Here is a 20,537-nt window from a genome sequence, read left to right on the forward strand (position 1 = left end):
GCAGGAATGGACAGGAACAAGAAGTCCCAGAAATGGGTGTCAAATGAAAAGCCCTGAATCTGGTATACCTAGGTTAAGCCGAGAAGCATCCACCCTCCATTAACAAACAGGAAAAAAAGAATCATCATTGCTCTTTATACCTTCTTTCCTCCGAGATTAATCTTAGTGTTGTAAAGAATGGAGAGAAAAAATGGGGCCAAGGAAAGAATATAGTAAACAATGATAAAAATGGGGCCAAGGAAAGAATATAGTAAACAATGATAACAACAAGAATGACAACAACAATAGTAACAGTAAAAATAGAAGCCAATATTTATCTTGTTCTTCCTACGTGCCATGTATTGTTTTCAGTACTTTATGTACACAAGCCCATTTAAACCTCTCAGCAACTCTCTGAGGCAGCTAATATGAGCATCATTCCTTTTCATGGAAGAGTTAATGCGAGCACAGGAGAATGTGTGACTTGAGGAAAACCAGAGATGTGATGTAATGAAGGCAGGAACTGACCCCAGGCCTATGCCTTCCCAAGCCAAAGAACCAGCGGGAAAAGTATTCCCCACTTCTGATGTTTCAGTTAATACTGAGCAACACTCAAGCACTGAATTGGTTATTGAGAGAGTGACCAACCAAATGATTATCTGCTTGTTAAGAACATTTGTCAAGGGAAAAAAGAAGGTATTAGTTCAAACTCCCCTGGATTTTTTTGTTTAACAGTTGAACTATCCAAATCATCTTTTCAAATCATCATTCCAAATGCCAAAAAGGGAAGCAAAATCATCTTTACTGACATTTAAACACGGTTTATCATAGCAGACATATTGAATTTAGATAGATAAGATATATGATAGAGGATAGTGGTATCTGGACACGGGTATATCAGTGTAATTGATAGTTTATGGGAGCCCGTCAAATAATACAGGAGTCTGCGACATTTATGTTATTTTACAGCATTCTTTTGAAGGTTGTTTTCTGACATGGTAAAAATTATACTGGAGGCCAGAAGTCCTATGTGTATGGAAAATGAATCAATGCTCTCAGAGCCTCCTTCTTTTTTTTTTTTTTTTTTCCGGTATGCAGGCCTCTCACCGTCGCGGCCTCTCCCGTTGCGGAGCACAGGCTCCGGACGCGCAGGCCCAGCGGCCATGGCCCACGGGCCCACTCGCTCCGTGGATTCCCGGACCGGGGCACGAATCCGTGTCCCCTGCATCGGTAGGCGGACTCTCAACCACTGCGCCACCAGGGAAGCCCCACAGCCTCCTTCTTAATTGGTAAAATTCAGGGTCAGATGTGTACCACGGTCCCCCAAAGGCTAGTCTAAGATTTCCGGGTTCTCATCCCAGCCCTGAGGTCCTTGGGAAAACTCAAGTTCAGCCAGCTTTGAAAACTGCTAAATGATAGATCCTCTGCAGTTTTTCTTGCTTTCTGTGACTGGAAACAGATTTCAGTATTTTAAATGAATGTAGACCTTCATTAATGTTGTATCTTTGCCTTTTCAACAGATTGTTATTCCTTCCAGTGATTTATTTGATACAGAATCCTTGAACAGGTGCACAGCCCCCAATTATAACACGGTTTCTATGGGGAAATACGATCCATTTTATGGCAACATGATTTATGATGTAGTTACCAGAACACATTGTGTCAAAAGGCACTGTCTGCTTATGCCAAATGTTTACTAGCAAATTCCTTTCCCTCAGATAGAAAAACATACTCAAAAAGAGGTAAATTACTTTTCCACAGCTCTCATTAGCGGGGATCCTCAGGTCTTCACATGTCTCTTCATGGAACAGCTTGCACTGAGATCTGCTTAGGTGTTTATTTTTAAACAACGAGCCCTAATTTCTTGGCTGGCTGCTGTCATTTTAATTGTGCACCTTTCCCTTTCATCCATCGAGGGAGTGGATGAAGAGCATACTTACACCAGAGCTGGGAAAGGACCCATTTTTTCCCCTCCTTTGTCTTTCTAAGCACTAATCCAAAGAAGGAGTTCTGAAAAGTTTCCTCGGGGCTCACCTGAACGTGTCTCTGTGGGCAGCTGCCGTGCTCTTATGTACGTAGCAGACTGTCTGTCCTGCTATGTCCATTTGGCTGAAGCTTGTAATGGGGACCCCAGGATAGTGGACGTATTCGACCTGGCCATATCGCGGTGGGGAGGTGATGACGTAGAGAAGTTCCTCAGGCTTGTCTGTTCCGTCCACAGCAAGGAGGGTGGTGGTCATCAGGAAACCTCTGTCACCTTTAGACACCAAAAGTGGTTTTGTCCGGATGACAATATCACCTGCGTGGCAGAAGAGGTTGTGGTCAAGAACCAAATTTTTAAAAATAAAATGTCCAAGGTGAAGGTAAAAAGCAAAGGTCAAACTGTGTAGAAGTCAAAACTAATATGACATAAGCAAGATTTCTATAACAAGGATTAATAAAAGAATTCAGCCAAAGGCATGAGCAGATATCACAGAGAAGGCGTAACAATATGGCCAATAAAGGCACAAAAGATGCTCAGTCTCATGAAGAGTCACAGAAATATAAATCAAGATCACAATAAGTTGTCATCTTGTAACCCTCTGCTTGGCAAGGATGTAGGAGCCTGATGATACCAAGTGTTGAAGAGGATGTAGAATCTTGCATATGAGTCTGGTAGGAGTGGAAACTGGTACATAATCTGGAATTATTTTGTAAAGAGTTGGATACTCACCTATGCCTTGACCCAGGGATTCCACTACAGCTGCATGCTGGAGAGAAACATGCACTTGTACCCAGGAGATCTGTGCTAGAATGGTCATGGCAGCACTGCTTGTAACTGAGAACAATTGGAGACAACCCAAATGCCTTCTCAAAAGGTGAATGTATAAACAAACTGTGGTCTATTCATACAACTGAATTTTGTACAGTAGCAAAACAGATGCACTAGAGCTATATGCAACCACACAAGATGTAGCTTATTAATATTTAAAATTAGCTGAGTGAGCAAGTTCCAGAAAACTATAAACGAAAGTAAGAAAATTAACACAACATTCAGGATGGTGGTTCTCACTGGAGGTTGGAAAGAGCACATAGGTAGATGTTTGATACTGTTAACATTCCAGTGCTTGTATGTGTGGTGGCTACACAGGTGTTCTTATGTGTGTTTAAAAGACTGTATGAATGAGTGTCTGAATGAGCAAAGGAGAAGAGGATCACACATAGACAAAGGATACAGTGTTGCACAAACTAAGGATTCGAATCCAATTTTGCTCACCTGAGGTTCATTAAAAACATGATCACAACTGAAATACTATAGAGTTTCTACTTTGTACAGTTACAGGGTTATGGTCTTGTCATATTTCTCAGGCTATAAATGAGGAAACTAAGGTGTAGAAATGTTAACCAACTTGCTAATGATTACACAATTATGAAAGGTGGAGCTTGAATATCTAACCCAGGAGCACAAACTCAAACATTTAATTATTTTGCTTCCTTTCTTTAGTATATAAGGAATTCTTGAAAATTAACACTAAAACAGTGAATATCCAAAAGGAATGTGTGTAAAATAAATGCCAAGTCATTTCTAAATTAAAAATACAGTCAATAAAATCTTGAAAAGATATTTAGTCCTATAAGGAAATAAAACATCAAGGAGGTATAATTTTACCCCAGTGTTTCTCAATGAGGGACAATTTTGCCCCCCAGGGGACATTTAGCAATGTCTGGAGACATTTTGGTTATCCTATCCGAGAGGTGCTACTGGATTCCAGTGGGCAGAGACCAGAGATGCTGCTAAAAATCTGATAGTGCACAACAAAGACTTATGCCTTCCAAAATGTCAGTATTGCCGAGACAGGGAAACCCTGTTTTAGATGATCAAATTGGTCTTTTTTGTGTACTATGCTTTTAACTCAAAATGCTATGCAACTTATGTCCAACCTAAGAATCAATGACCAAACCTAATTTTAAATCAAAACCTGAGCCCCAGATTCTTCAGAGGGAGTCAAGATGAATATTATCAAGGAAGTAAGAAGAATGAACAAGGCTGGGGAAACAAAAATCATGCACAGGAGGTTTCACCAGGAGCAGAAGATACAGCTGAGTGGAGGGAAAGCATCTAGGTTTTGCCTGAACCCAACTTCTCAGCACTGTAATGACAGAGCATGGATCAGGGTCAACTATAGACAATGTCCTTCTCGACTTCTCTCAAAGATGTCCATGTCATTTTTGCCACTGCACATATCAGAAGACACAGCACAATGGGAAGGCATAACGTTATTTATAATAGCTCCCAAATGGAAATAACCCAAGTGTTCAATATGCTAATATTAGTGTTGATTTAGTCTAACAATTCAGTATAGTTTCATTTAGAGATGAACAATTATGGCTATAAAGTTACACTGCAAACTGAGAAAAGTGATGCTAAAGAAGGGAGGAGGGAGCGAGAAGGGAGGGAGGGAGGGAGGGAGGAAGGAAAGAGAGAGAGAGAAAGAAAAGGAGGAAGGGAGGGAGGAAGGAAGGAAGGACAGCAACAGGGAAGGAGGAGGGGAAGGAGAGAACACTGTACAGAGATAAAACAGCACTACGTTTAAAAAAAAAAAGAAATTATGAGCTTCTGAAAATGTTAACAGGTTAATGTATCTGCCTGATGTAAGTTTTCACAAATACTTTTAGAAAACAATCACGTGTCAGTTGTAGCAGAGACTAGTGAGGCACTCACCAGCCTCAATGCCTTTTCTTCCTGGATGCACTGCTCCAGTGTTTACTGCCCAGACTCCTTAATGTGGCCCGTGACCGCAGTTCAGCCACAGGTACCCTACCTCCAAGCCTAGCCCATGAAATTCTCTCATTACCCTCCATATCTCACTCTCAAAGTGACTCTGAGGACTTCCGAGACAAACGATCCCCTAGCTGGAAAGAATCCCCAGGTGGCTGCTTGGAACAGAACTCTCCCCCCCATGCTAGGGAATGCATCTCCCTACGGCAATGACAGGATAACCTGCCCTAATACATTAGGTGCATTTTACTTGTATTACGTTTTGCCTGGACAAATACTTAAGATGAATGCAGTCTTACTTTTGCATAGAGAAATAAATGTGTACAGTAACACGTAGCCTATCTGAGAGTCACTTATTAGACATCTTCAAGGAAACAAGCAAATAAAATATATTATTATACAGCCCCAAAATAAACATCTGAAAATCAATCAAGCTAGCTCAAAATTTGTCTTAAAAAAATTCAGAACTGTAATTTTACCATACATATGAAGTAAGACTTTTACTGTACCTAAGCATCCAATTTAATTTAGCTCTGAGCTTCCTGGCAGCCAAGGCAAAAAAGAAAGCACTCTGTCAATCAAGCACATACTGAGGATCTAAGGCTATGCTTGGTCCTAGGAATATATAGATCCTGGACTATACAGATGAATGAGCTAGGATCTCTACCCTCCTCACATAAGCTCTAAGGAAAAGTATGGGGCAGTGAGTGACATGTTGGGAATCAAGGGCTTACACTCTCCCTTGCCGAGATTCCTTTCCAGTATTTTTTTTTCAATTTCTTCCTTCTGCCATTTATGTGCTGCTGAGTCCTATCATGCAAATGGTCTTTAATTAATTCAAGAAGATAATTATCTTACAGCATTCTCCCTTGTCCCTGAAGAGTACTGTCAGCACTTCCAAAGTGAACAGAGAAACAACCTCCAACCTTTACAATAGCAAAATTCCTTTCTATTATTTTTTTATTTTAAGACACATTTATTTTTATTTCCTTTATTATTATTGTATTGAAAATATTTTTCCTTTCAAACTCTGTTTTCAAGTAATAACTCAATCCCTGAAGATAAAACTAGAGTCATCACATTGATTTGGTAAAATTTTACTTAAAGCTTAAAACCCTGACAGTTAAAGTAGCCTGTGCAGCCATATTGTGGGCAAGGCTGCATTTTTTAATAGGCTTTTTGAAATACTGAAAATAATAAATGAATTGGCTACCCTCATAAACCTCACAGATCCCAGGCAAAGCAAGTGAGGAGTCAAAGGATCAAATCATAAATGATGGAATTTCAAGATAGAGGATGGAAGGAAGAAAGGAAAGGAGGGAAGGAGAAAGGGTGGGAGAGGGGGAAGGAGGGAGGGAGGGAGAGAGGAAGAGAGGGAGGGGAAAATCTTTAAGGGCTTACACCAGCTCACTTCTGGTTGTAAAAGGTGGTTCCAATAAACCCTGATAGAAATGCTTTACCTTTTCCCATATCCTTGATGGTGATGTGACAGTCAAATGCAGGGGACCTATTGTCACCGTCCCAGAGGTAGAAGGTGAAGCTGTCTCGGTTCTGGGAATCCATTGCGCCCGTGTGTGTGTACCTCAGCAAGTTCAGATCCACTTCTTCCTGAGTGCATTTCATGCCAGGATGGAGAGGGACCCAGTCCCTCCCTATCTGAAAGGTGTCAGAATTAGTCAGCTGCCCAGGGGTTTTTTCCCCCCACGTTGTGTCAGTGGACATCTTCCATATCCTCTGAAAACTTCCAATATAAATGATATTTCAGGAAAACTCTAGATTTAATTTTTTGCCATTCTGCATCATATTTTCCATTTAAAGAAATATATTAAAACAATTTCAGGCCTTGGGGAAAAAACGAGCTTTAACCAAAGGATTTTTGACGAAGTCATGCGGCAATTCAACTGCAGTGCTATTTCCAAGGTATTTAACACAAGCAATCATAGCTGATTAAGTATTTCAATTATTGAGAGCAGGTGGGTAATCGAGCTGTTGGCATTGATTCTTTAAAAATTAAACGTGTCTCACTTGGGGTTTCCTTTTTTGTTTTTAGTTCTTATCATTGTACAACTAATAAAACCTATTATTCCAAACTGGTTTGTCACTGGGCTTATCTGAAGTAGATAAAACATAAGTAGGATGGGTGTATTTACTGTCCACACATTTTTAGGCTTCCTAAAGACCCAAAATGATCAAAGTCCCTATCACTCCCTACATTTATACCCTGAGTCAGCACGAAAACAACTGCAAATATCATATATGTATTATGTATCATGCTCTTCTAATAATAAGCTGGCATTAGCTAAGCACATATTCTGTACAGAACTCAGTACAGAAATTGCGGCATTTTCAATTAAAAGAGGTCCTTATGCTGAGGGAGAGCTGACAACTGAGACTATTAGAAAATACAATAATAATAAATCTGTCTCTGATTAATAGTTCTACTGTTTTCTCTTTAAAATGCATAGCTTTCCCTAAGAAGGGCTCATAAAAGTCATTTGAAGTAATTCAAGCAAAATGTCATCTTAAAAATTTACTATATGATATTATCTTGTGCTTTTCCTGTCTGGTTTAAGAGACTGTAACACAAATTTAAACGATTTAAAAAAAATTTCCTTTGTCACATTATTTCACATGCCTTCTCACCCCTCACTGTGTTACCACTTCCCTTTGTCATTCTATCTGATAAAGTTCCCTCCTCTTTAATGTTTGTGCCCATCTGATGTTTGCACACAGGTATGTTCTGCCCCAGTGCTCACTGGGTGAAAGTTAATTATATTATAATAATTAAGCACATTGTTTGTCTGCATCATAAGATCTGTTCGTAAATTTATTTTTTAAAACAGATTCTCTTTCAGGTTTTAAACCAAACAGCCCGCAATTCTATTTAATGTTTTTCTTTATAATCTCTTCCCAGAAAGTAAATACAGAAGATGATATCTTTTGCTCTCTGTCATCTCCATCTAATTCCCCACTTGCATTCCCAAGTGTGAGCTCTGACTTAACAAAATCATTTGCAAGCCCCCAAAGAGGAAGAAAATAAGATTCAGTCTCAAGGTGGGGAAAACGCAGGAAAGTCAACCAGAAAAGCAGGATGCGTGAGAAAGTCCAGGAGGCCTGGTCCCTGGTCTTGGAGAGACTTGGAAAACCCCTAGAGAGCTGGGAGAGAACTCTGTGGCGCCATATTGGGAACATGGACCCATCTGGATTTTCTCATAACCAAAACACTTCAGTTCCCATGTCACCCAAATGTGTGAGCTGTCACTGCATTTCTGCTTCATTACTCTTTGAAATGAAATAAGGACACAGCTGCACCTCAATTTAAATCTGTGATTGCTCTTCACTTTGATTCTCTATGGTGCCCACAATCTAAGACAATCAAGCTGTTCTACACAGAATGAATCCTTGCTGCTTTTCTCAGGCTGTACCTACATTACATTAAAAGTTAAGCATTCAGTCAAATAATCACATTGGAGATGGCTCGTGGTTACTGTTGCTAGCCTTAATCCACCATTCAAATAGACATTTTGATGGATTACTCAAGTGACCTTCTCAAGTGACTGATCTATAATTTGCATTGGGTTGATTCTTGGACATCACACACACAAAGTCTGAATCAGACTGGTGAGCACCATTTGTGAAAAGACTATCTTTTCTCCATTGCATTACCTCGGCTGCTTTGTCAAAAATCAGTTGACTACACTTGTGTGGGTCTATTTCTGGGCTCTGTATTCTGTTCCATCGATCTGTTTGTTTATTCTTGTACCAAACCAACACTGTCTGGATTACTGTAGTTGTATATTAGTCTTGAAGTCAGGTAGTGCCAGCCCTTCAATTTCATTCTTCTACATTGTGTTAGATATTCTGGGTATTTTGCCTCTCTAGATAAACTTTAGAATCAGTTTGTTAATACCCACAACAACTGCTCTAAAAAATAAAGTCTATTTTAAAAAAAATCAAAATCTAGTAGAAATAAAGATATCTCAAAGGATGCCTGATTCTCATCAGTAACTAGACAACTTGCTTTACCCCAGTAACTCCCTATGCTCCAATTTAGGTACAATCCCAATGGGGAAGGAGCAATGGTGAACCTTAATTTTGGTTGAGTTTACCCTGAATTGAGGAAGTAAATTTAGAATAGTGGGTGTTCACCCCAAACTAGGAAAATTACATTTTCTACTTCTGAGCAAAATATGGCTATTAGAGAATAAATTCAGTTATAGAAATTTGTGCATTTAGAAAATTTATACCTGTTACATTCATTTTGAAAAATAAAAGTAAAAAGGCCACTAACCTTAAGCTTAAGTTGCCCATTTTGGGGAAGCCTTTCAAATAAGTAGTAAATCTTCTCCCTGGGCGAGTCTTCATCTATGGCTGAGAGAACTGCACTAGAAATAATACGAGTTTCACCCATATTCACTGTAATTTCAGCTTTCCTGTAGAAAGGAAGATGTCTGGGTTGATATAAAAAATAAAAGACATCACCTTAGGAGGGGACACTCATAATGACTATTACAGCGTTCAACCTTAAAAAATTAGGAAATGATATTCAATATCCAAAGTACTAAAAATGAGGAGTCAGATTTGTAAAATAAGCTTTCATTTCACCTTACATGTGAAAGTCCTAAAGACAATTAGTCAGCAACAATGAGTATGGCATGAGGTAATTACATACTTCTGTCTACTTGTATAGAGCTTTATAATTTTCTGTTAAAATTTATTTTATAAACTGATTTTGTTTCCAAAATTTTATCTGATACAACAACAGCTCCATGAAGTAAGTGGGCTAGGTATTATTGTTCTAATTTTACAGACAGGAACTTAAAGAAATGAAATGACTTATTCACGCGTGTTCTGGCACGCTTTATGATAGGCCATTATGAATTCGGTGATTTTTAGGTAATCTGTAGCCCTCTACATTAGTCTCCTCCTTGGCAATGTTCTGGGTGACTAGCGTTCTCTTCACAGTAATTCATCTTTTCCAAATGCTACAGCTGCCCGGTCAGCTCCTGGCATCTTGAAGAGAAGGCTGGGACAGACAGCAGGTGCTGCTCCTACCATAAATGCTGCTGCTATGGGTTCTGTGTCTCCTATAAAGGGCTGCTGCTTTCACAGCCAATGTGTCTGTTTTCCCCGGTCTTACCAAGGAGAAGAAGAGATTTCTTTTCACCTGTGTTTCTAGCTCTTGGTTTTGGTCATCACACATGGCCTGTGTCCAACTTGACACTTTGTTTCTGAGAAAAACTGGGAAGTTTCCTTGGGATTTAGATTAAGGACATTTGTGTAGCATCAACTGGTCATTCTCAACAGCCTTCCAGTCCTCTGCTGACAAGCCACAGCCCAAGTACCTCAGTTCTAACCTCTTTTACTAGGCTTTTCTTGCCTACTCATAACTGACATCTTCCCTGGCCATAGGACGTAACTTTTGCCCACCTCTTTACTAGAGAATATTAATCCTATCATTTTGGAAGGCTAGAATGATGGTTTAGGGCTTATGGAGATTAGTGGTGGGGGGTTTTTTTTTTTTTTTTTTTTTTTTTTGGGGTCACGCCACGCGGCTTGTGGGATTTTAATTCCCTAAACAAGGATTGAACCCGGGGCCCTGGCAGTCAGAGCGTGGAGTCCTCACCATTGGACCGCCAGGGAATTCCCAGTGGTGCTTTTTTTTTTTTTTTTAAAACACATGACTGTGTGGAAAGGTCTCTCCTTTTTTGTTTTTTTTAATACTTATTCATTTGGCTGCGCCGGGTCTTAGTGGTGGCACACGGGATCTTTGTTGCCACAGTCAGGATCTTTAGTTGCGGCATGCGGGATCTAGTTCCCTGACCAGGGATTGAACCTGGGCCCCTTGTTTTGGGAGCACAGAGTCTTAACCGCTGGACCACAAGGGAAGCCCCCCCAGTGGTGCTTTTAATATAGAAACAGATGAATCAAAACAGGAAGCAAATACAATGAAGATGATAAGGAGTCTGGTAGAAAGAAAGGGTCAGAATTAAATTTCAGAGGGTCCAAGAGAGAAGAAAGTATGTCATAGTCTGAGTTACCCTGAAAGGGACAAAGACCTTGGTGCAGGTAATTTATTTGGGAAGTGATCTCAGGAACAAGCGAGAGGGAGGGAGGAGTGAGGAAGGGAAGGAGGAAAAGGCAACGAAGGGTGTATTTACTGCTATGGGGCTCAATCCTGCTGGGGATCCTTTGAAGAGCCATGTAGAATATGCCTCAAATTATGCTTCAGAAGGATAGGAGGCTGGGATACTTATCTTCTCCACTACCTTTCAGAGGTGGAGGGTTGCCCTCAGAGTATTCTTCCCTGTGCCTGGACATGGGCTGAATGAGCCACTGCTGCTTCAGAGAAAGCCCAGAGGCAAAAAAAGCAGAACACTGCGGGCACTTAGATGGGGCACAGACAGCGTGCAGGGTACGTTCCATCATAGCTGCAACTAGAATCAGAGGTGGGCTAAGGGGGTGTAACCCCACGAGCCAAAAGCACAGCATCTAAAAGGAATATCAAAGGAATGGTGTCAAATGACCTAACAAGGTCCAGCGAGATGAGAAGAGCCATTAGATTTGGTGGGAAATCCGAGGGTAACTTTTAAGGGAGGTTGGAGAGTGGGCAGGAATAGAGGAAGCAAACACAAACTATTCCTCCAAATAGTTTGGCACTGAAATAAATGAGGGACTGGGTCACCGTTGTAGTTTTAGAATGAGAATACCTGCTTGGAATAACGCTAATAACTGACACTTATGAGAACTTAATAGGTACTAGTCTCTGAAGTACCTTTACATATTTTAATTCCTTTAATCCTTTCAACAACCACATGAAGAGGACACTGCTACTATCGCCATTTACAAAGAAGCTGACAAAGAGGTAGTGAGAGGTTAAGTAACACGTTCAAGGCCACACCACCAATAAGTGGCTGAACCAAGGCAGTCTGGTTCCAGAATCTGCTCCCCTCACCACTAACTATATCCCTGTGTCTTATTAGCAGAAGGAATGAAAAGAGAGAGATGGAAGATGCGATAGGGAAAAAATAATGGAGCAAGTTCTGGGAGAAGGCAAGAGGTGATATGCCCAAGGACACATATGGAAGGGAAAGAAGGAAAGGAAAAAAGAAAAGAAAGAAGGAGGAGGAATTTCGAGGCCAAGTTAGAGGAGCTTTGGTGATTCTGTAGATGAAGCCATGCCAGGAAGTTTAATAGCAAGAACATAGCAAGAAATAGTAAATCAGATAGGACTGAATGAGTGCCTTGTTAAGTTATTTTACCTTTCTGGTCTCAGTTGTCTCAGTGAGGATAACGATACCTACTTCACACAGTTTTGGTGAGGACTTAAGGAACAACTATATGTGAAAGGAGCCAACGTACTGCCACATAGTAAGCACTTAATAAACACCAGTTTTCACCTCTCTCCCTCCTTTTAAGGTAAAATGAGGTCATCAGAAAGGAGGTTTCATAATACCACAATATCCTTCATATTTTCATTTTTATAAATCAAGATTTACCAATCCAACATTCCAGCTACAGAATAAGGAAATAGAAATTTCTATTGAATACTCCCTGTCAAACTGATATCCGAGATGCAATCCTCCAAAAAACTATCTCCAGTATTTCCCATAATGCTTTCCAAGGGTCTTGGTGGCCCGTAGGGAACAGCAGGAGAATTGGCAGAATAAGGAAGGGATTTGTTTAAGGTCCTGTTTTCTGCAAAGTGGACGAGACTTTGGGAGTTTACACACTTCAGGAAATTGTTCACTTCCTGATAAAGACTTGGACTGTCTACTCAATGCCCCTCACTGCTACACCATTAAAATGGTCAAAGAGGTACCAAGGAGCAGACAATTCTCTCCAACCAGCACCTGAGAAGAGTCGGACTTCCTAAAGTTCTAACCTTGGACAGTTCTGTACAGTTTCCAATAATAAGAGAAATGGCTAGAGCTATAGAAATATAATGGATGAAGACTCTGTACCCTATGACCAAACTCTGATCAGCTACAGAGGGAGACACTGAGAAAGTCTGCAATTAATAATATCAGTACAGAATTTTTAAAAAGTGATCATTTTGACAACAGGTGGCAAGGGGGCATTGATCCCTATGGAACACAGCAGAGGACTGGAGGACAATGAAATACCAAGATGATGAAAGAGGTGTCAGTGATATATTTCCCTCAGTCACTCTTAGTTCAAAGTTTGACCAAATCCACAGTGAGGACTGTCTGCAGTTAATATTACCACACTTTAATTGAATCTATATATGAATTACACTCTGATGTGTGTGCATGCATGTGTTTAAATATTTAGTACCCTGTTCATTCTATATTGTATGTTTGGTTATTTTGAATTAGTGACAACTAAATAAAACTTTTAGAGGAAAATCAAATAACTGAAAGGTGGAGAAACCATAATTTAAAAAGATACATGCATCCCAGTGTTCACTGCAGCACTATTTACAATAGCCAGGACATGGAAGCAACCTAAAAGTCCATTAACAGAGGAATGGATAAAGAAAATGCGGTACATATATACAATGGAATATTACTCAGCCATAAAAAGAAACAAAATACTGCCATTTGCAGAGATGTGGACAGACCTAGAAACTGTCATACAGACTGAAGTAAGCCAGAAAGAGAAAAACAAATAACGTATAATGTCACTCATATGTGGAATCTAGAAAAATGCTACAGATGAACTTATTTGCAAAGCAGAAATAGAGACACAGATGTAGAGAACAAACTTACGGATATCAAGGAGGCAAGGGGTAGTGGGATGAATTGAGGGATTGGGATTGACATATATACACTACTATATATAAAATAGATAACTAATGAGAACCTACTGTATAGCACAGGGAACTCTACCCAATTCTCTGTGGTGACCTAAATGGGAAGGAAATCTAAAAAAGAGGGGATATATGTATACATATAACTGATTCATCTTGCTGTACAGCAGAAACACAACATTGTAAAGCAACTATACTCCGATAAAAATTAATTTTTAAAAGGCTAATTTGAGAATTGTTAAGGAGAAGTTATATTAACTAATATTTACACCAAAGGTTCTAGGTGCCTGACTAGGTGGGGCAAGTTGTAACAGGCAGGAGCTGTCAAAGACTTGTTTGTCTCTCGAGGACACACATTCCATTTGCATCTAGTCTTCCAGACCTTAGAATTTTATACAGAATTTGAAAGGGACTCTTTTCAGGTAGCTTACTTGCTCAGCACTGGTTTCTCATCATTAACTGGGGTGACCTCTACAGAAATGGTTTTAAGTATTTTATGTTTCCCATCCGACAACTGGATTGTAAAGTCATCAGCAAGGGTCTCTGAGTCATCATGCAAATACATCAACCTCATTCCTGGAAAAAGGGAAAAAAGAGAGAAAGTAAATCTTTTTTATGATCGAACCACTTCAAAGCACATCACAGATAATTTGTTTTAACCTCCAAGGCATTGGTATTAGCATTAGCTCATTAATCAATACAATAAGGTTGCACTGATAAATGCATAAATCAAACTGTTTTATGAAGTAAGAGCACCCCTCCTCGTTCAATAAAAGTTCCCATTTAAATAAGTTAGTATTTGATAAGGGTCTTATTTACAATCAGTGGGAAAGTATATATTATTTAATAAACTGCAGGAGAACAATGGTGACAAAGCGTTTAAATGAAACAGAAAATTAGTTCATTACATAGAGAAATTTATAGTTAGATCCCTACCTCAAGCCAACAACCAAAATAAACTCTAGATGATTCAAAACTTAATTATAAAACTATTTTTAAAAACCTATATAAGGGCTTCCCTGGTGGCGCAGTGCTTGAGAGTCCGCCTGCCGATGCAGGAGACGCGGGTTCGTGCCCCGTTTCGGGAAGATCCCACATGCCGCGGAGCGGCTGGGCCCGTGAGCCATGGCCACTGAGCCTGCGCGTCCGGAGCCTGTGCTCCGCAAATGGGAGAGGCCACAACAGTGAGAGGCCCGCATAACGTAAGGAAAAAAAAAAAAAAAAAAAAAAAACCTATATAACATTTATATGGAAATGCAAGAGGCCCAGAATAGCTAAAACAGTCTTGGGGAAAAAAGAACAAAGTTGGAGGACTCACATTTTCCATTTTCAAAACTTACTGCAAAGCTACAGTAATCAAGATAGGGTAGTAATGGCATAGAACAGATACAGATGAATCTAATAGAAGAGAGCCCAGAAATGAGCTCATACATATCTGATCAACTGATTTTCATCAAGGGCACCAAGACCATTCAATGGGGAAAGAACAACTGGGTATCCATAGGCCAAAAAAATGAAATTGGATCCCTACTTCACACTATATACAAAAATTAACTCAAAATGGGTCATAGACCTAAACACCAAGAGCTAAGCTAGAAAAACTGTTCAAAGAAAACATTTGTGACTTTGGGTTAGGCAATGGTTTTGTAGATAAGACACCAAAAGCACAAGTGAAAAAACAAAATGACAACAAAAACATAGATAATTTGAACTCCAAAGGAAACCATCAAGGGAGCAAAATGACAACCCACAGAACTGGAGGAAATATTTACAAATCATATACCTGATAAGGGAGGATCTAGTATCCAGAATGTATTAAGAACTCTAACAACTCAATAGTAAAAGACAGCCCAGTTACAAAATGGGCAAAGGATCTGTGTAGACATTTTTCCAAAGAAGATATAAGAAGATATATAAATAGCCAAAAAACCTATGATAAGATGCTCAACACCACTAGCTATTAGGGAAATGGAAATCAAAACCACAATGAGATAGTACTTCACACACACACACACACACACACACACACACACACACACACTAGGATGGCTATAATTAAAAAGATAGACAAAAAAAAAAAAGATAGACAATAACAAATGTTGGTGAGCATGTGGAGAAAATGGAATTCTCATATGTTGCCAGTAGAAATGTAAGATGATACAGCTACTTTGGAAAACAGCTTGGCAGTTCCTCAAAACGTTAAACATAGAGTTACATATGACCCAGCAATTCCACTCCTAGATATACAGCCAACAGAAATGAAAATATAGTATATACCCATACAAAAAACTTGTACGTGAATGTTTATAACAGCATCATTCATAATAGTCAAAAAAGTGGAAGTGACCCTAATGTCCATCAACTGATGAATGGATAAATAAATTGTGGTATGTCCATACAATGGAATATTATTTGGCAATAAAAAGGAATGGAGTACTGACTCATGCTACAATAATGGGTGAATGTTGAAAACATTATGCTAAATAAAATAAACCAGTTACAAAAGATCACATATTCCATTTATATGGTTTCACTTATGTAAAATGTTCAGAACAGACAAATCTATAGAGGCAAAAATAGGTTAGTGGCTGCCTGGGGTTTTGGGGAGGGAGGGATGAGAGTGACTGCTAATGTGTATGGTATTACTTTTTTGGGATAACAAAAATGTTCTAAAATCGACTGTGATGATGAATACACTAAAACCCACTGAATTATACACTTTAAATTGGTGAATATTATGGCCCATGAGTTATATTTCAATAAAGCTGTTTTAAAAGATTTGGAAGAAAATACAAATAAATATCTTATTCCTGGATGTAGAAGATCTTCCTAATATAAAAACAAAAGAAAAATGCATAAAGAAAAATAACAATAAATTTTACTACCTACAATTTTGACTTCTGTATTTAAAAACATGAATTAAAGGCAAATAAAACATGGAAAAACTTACTGTAATGTGACAAAAATACAAAGCATCAGTATTTACCAATCCCTTATTAATCAATACAAATTGATGGAAAAATGGGCAATGGACATTATGGGGCAATTCACAAAAGATGAAACATACATATCTGGTCAATAAACATGAAAATATGTTCAATCTCACTCATAATCTAAGAACTTCAAATCAAGATAACAATGAGAAACAATTAATTGACTGCCAAGTTTGCAAAGGTTTTTAAAAATAATATCCATTATTGATTAGGACAAAAGGCATACCCAGGCACATGGTAGCAATGGCATTCTTTTTCCCAAAAAGTATTATAAATGCTGACCTTTCCATACCGAGCGATCTCATTATAAAAATTTATTCAAAAGAAATATTAAGAGATGGGCACCAAGATTTATGTTACATAAATATATGTAAAATATGTTTATTGATATGTAACTTATAATATCAAAATATGAAGTTATCTGCATATTTAAAAATAGGAGATAGCTGTATAAAATTACAGTGCAGTATGTCCATATAATGAAACACTGTAATTATCACAAATCATGTTCTCAGTATTTAAAAGGTAAAAAGATGCTTATAATAATTGATAAGAAAAAAACAGATTACATAATATGGTAGTTTTTAAGTTCTATTGTTTGGTGGGGGCAGAGGTTAGAATATACTAAAGTTTTTTTTTTTTAATGTAGCCATAAATGAACCAAAAATAAAATACAGGTGAAAATCTAATCTCTGAGAATGTCACCAAAATATTAATTTAGATGAAAATTTAAAATTTTTTCTTCAAAATGATCGTGTAGTGCAAACTTCATACCATATGCGTACAATACTTATTTAACCTAATAATAAACAATGAATATTATTTTTCAAAAACTGACTTTTTAAAAATTTATTTATTTTATTTTATTTATTTTTGGCTGCATTGGGTCTTCATTGCTGCACGCGGGCTTTCTCTGGTTGTGGCAAGCAGGGGCTACTCTTCGTTGTGGTGCACGGGCTTCTCATTGCAGTGGCTTCTGTTGTTGCGGAGCACAGGCTCTAGGTGCGCAAGCTTCAGTAGCTGTGGCATGCAGGCTCAGTAGTTGTGGCTCACGGGCTCTAGAGAGCAGGCTCAGTAGCTGTGGCACACGGACTTAGTTGCTCCGTGGCATGTGGGATCTTCCCAGATCAGGGATCGAACCCATGTCCCCTGCATTGGCAGGCAGATTCTTAACTAGTGCACCACCAAGGAAGTCCCCAAAAACTGACTTTCCTGAGAGTAAAATTTGATTTATTATTTCTTTTTTCCTTGGCCTTAAATTTGAAAAACATATTGTAAAAATATATTGTATCATTTCCTACACAGGGTTATTCATTTGGCAATACCATCATTTAAGCTCTGGAATTTATTTCTTTGCAATTGATAAAACTGAGAAGTATGTTAATTAGCTTTTTCAATTCAAACATGATATGATATTGTGCAACTACTGCAAAATAAACTTTGGGGCAGAGAGCTCTAGCTGGGGAAAGGAAAAATTAAAAGACAGTAGAAAAAAATGTGGAACAAGTGCTAGATAAATCAAACACAGAGAAGGAAGAGTTCGGAGTGTGCAGGTGGGCTCCACAGGGAGGTCGATAGTGAACTGGGTCTGAAGGCTGGTACTGGGTGGCCAGGGGAAGGAGAGGGAAGGACCCCTCAGGCAGGGTAAACAGAATACATGAAGGCAGGGCAGGAAGGAGAATGCAAGTAGGCAGTGATTCTAGAGCCAACACACTTTTCTCAAATATTTAAAAGCATTTATATATATATGTTAAATGGGATAAGACCAATTTTTCAGAAAGAGTAATGAAAAAATAATTCAGGCTGCTATTCCAATGTGTCATTTCCTTAAAGGGCAAATTATCTCCTCAGAGAATAATGAGTTATTATATTTGTTCTATATTTGTTTCAAATGTGGATGTTTTGGCAGACAAATCTCTTCAATTTAGTTCCACGATCTCAATAGTTTTAAAAAGAAATTTTTTTAATTTTGACATTAAAAGCTTGGGGTAAACTACCAAAAATCACAAATACCATTTTTATTGATGCTCTAAAAGTGAAGGAGAACATATTATTTCCTTTTCAGTTACCCACTAACTCTAGCTGGGGCTTCATGCCCTGCATTAATCCAGAGCCCAGAGAAAACCCTTGAGGGATAATGAATGTAGGTGAATGCCATCTCTTCACTTCCTCTTTCTGTGATTTATTATTATCTTTTCTGGGTTAAATTATTAAATCAACAAACAACAAACAGATTGAAATGAAGCATGATATACCATTCTTGAGAAGTTCCATGGAAAAGTTGTAAACAAGTTCATGCTTCTGGCCAGGGTTGGGTGATTGCTTATACTGAGGCAAGTCTTTGCTAAACACCCCGTTGATGAGGAGGCCATGACGTGGCTTCTGAGTGACACTGAACAGCAAGCGGTCCTTGGGCATGTCCTGGTCAACAGCATTAATGATGGAAGAATCCAGCTCTCTCATCTGACCCTCACACACCTAAACAAAAACAGGGAAGTCAGCTGCATGCTAAATAAAACCTGTCTTTCTTTTGGCAAACTGCTCAAAAAATAATTTTAACATATCCTATATAATTTTAAGATACCCATGCAAATTTTCCATGAGATGTGTGTGTAATGAGTCCTAAAAAGAAACTGCTGGTTCAACATGACCTTCGAAGACAAGAACAAATCTATTAATCTTTCTCACATTTTTCTTTTGAAGATTTCAAAGCACTTTATTTACATGAAAGACTAAAGGAGAGACACATCGAATCTCATATATATACTTCATAATTCAAAGGTTGGGGGGAAAAGCAACCAAAAGGATGCTTGCTTTCTGGAAGTCACAGAGTTCAGTTGTAAAACCAGGTATAGACCCTGCCTTCAGATCCTAACCTGTTATTTTAATCTCCTGGACCTTGTTGCTTTCATAAATCTTACGTTTCTGTTTTAGAAATGGCACAAATATCTGCTATGCACACTGGGGGTATTAGGTGTTTTTAATTTTTGTCATTGTAGTAAAATCTTCTATATTTCAATTACAGTCAACAACAGTTGAGAGGATGCTTCTGGATGCACAACAGAATGTATTTTAATTCTGGGTCCCTCATCTCTTCCCAGTCTTCACACCTCTAATTTTCCTGAACGACCCTGCACCCCACTTCAGGTTTCATAATCCTTTAAGCATAAAGAGAACTGAATGTTTTTCATTTCATTTCTAGTTATTTAAAACCATCAGTACCATTAGTACCATTGACACGGTGCTTAGTCATCTTTATCTTCTTTTTCTCACAGCAAGGGAACAAGGAAGTAGTTCTGTTTCCTACTGTGAAATATAGCAAGATCTAAATAATATGAGTGTATAAGTTTAACATGTGCTTATTGGGCATTTGCAGCTCACTGGATGCTGTGGGAATACGAATACTCTAAAGAATCAAAGTCAGATGAGAATGTGATGGCCTGTCCATCAATAACTATAACACAAGGAAGAAAATATCTAGTGCTACTAAATATGGATAAACAAGAAGTGCAAAAGAGTGGAGGAGCCCAGGAATGTCTTCGTGGCTGAGTGGACATTTTAGCTTTGAAGAAGACATATGGATTAGATTTGTGAAAATGGCCTTTCCCTTCAGCCTCTCTTAAGGACTTTGAAGAGAGCCTTTCTGCAACCACTCTTCCTTGAACGTGCATAAAAAAGAATCATAATATCTGATATTTGGGCTAAAATTATGCTGGTTTTCTTATTAAAAACTGAGATGGCATCATAATTTAATACACAATGATAGAATTAGGGAATCATCTTTGATGATAATTTGCCTTTTTCTCCAAAAACTTTCATAAAGCAACCTAAAAAGATGTTCTAATTAACTGTCTTTACAAAGCTTGGGGCTCCTGGACTCACTGTATGGCAACCTTTCTTATTTACAAAATGCTAAATTCATTCACAAGATGACTGGGAAATTTTATTGAAAAAATGTGGGATTCTTTTCTGCACATTCAATTGTTTATTGAGATTATAAAAAATAGGTTTAGATCAAGAGACATAAAATGCA

General features: G+C 38.5%; 1 protein-coding gene across 1 annotated transcript in view; it reads right to left on the reverse strand.

Moving 5' to 3' along the window:
- Nucleotides 1-20,537, reverse strand: part of FREM1 (FRAS1 related extracellular matrix 1) — a 154,427-nt gene that overhangs the window by 45,733 nt on the left and 88,157 nt on the right. Inside the window, exons 19-23 of the mRNA XM_007465647.1 lie at nucleotides 18,760-18,982; nucleotides 13,943-14,087; nucleotides 9,030-9,171; nucleotides 6,199-6,394; nucleotides 2,014-2,278 (exon numbers count right to left, since the gene is read on the reverse strand). Of these exons, the coding sequence (XP_007465709.1) occupies nucleotides 2,014-2,278; nucleotides 6,199-6,394; nucleotides 9,030-9,171; nucleotides 13,943-14,087; nucleotides 18,760-18,982 (971 nt within the window). The remainder of the gene's footprint in view (nucleotides 1-2,013; nucleotides 2,279-6,198; nucleotides 6,395-9,029; nucleotides 9,172-13,942; nucleotides 14,088-18,759; nucleotides 18,983-20,537) is intronic.

The sequence above is a fragment of the Lipotes vexillifer genome, unplaced genomic scaffold (assembly GCF_000442215.2).
Source record: "Lipotes vexillifer unplaced genomic scaffold, Lipotes_vexillifer_v1.1 scaffold31, whole genome shotgun sequence".
NCBI classification, from domain to species: domain Eukaryota; kingdom Metazoa; phylum Chordata; class Mammalia; order Artiodactyla; family Lipotidae; genus Lipotes; species Lipotes vexillifer.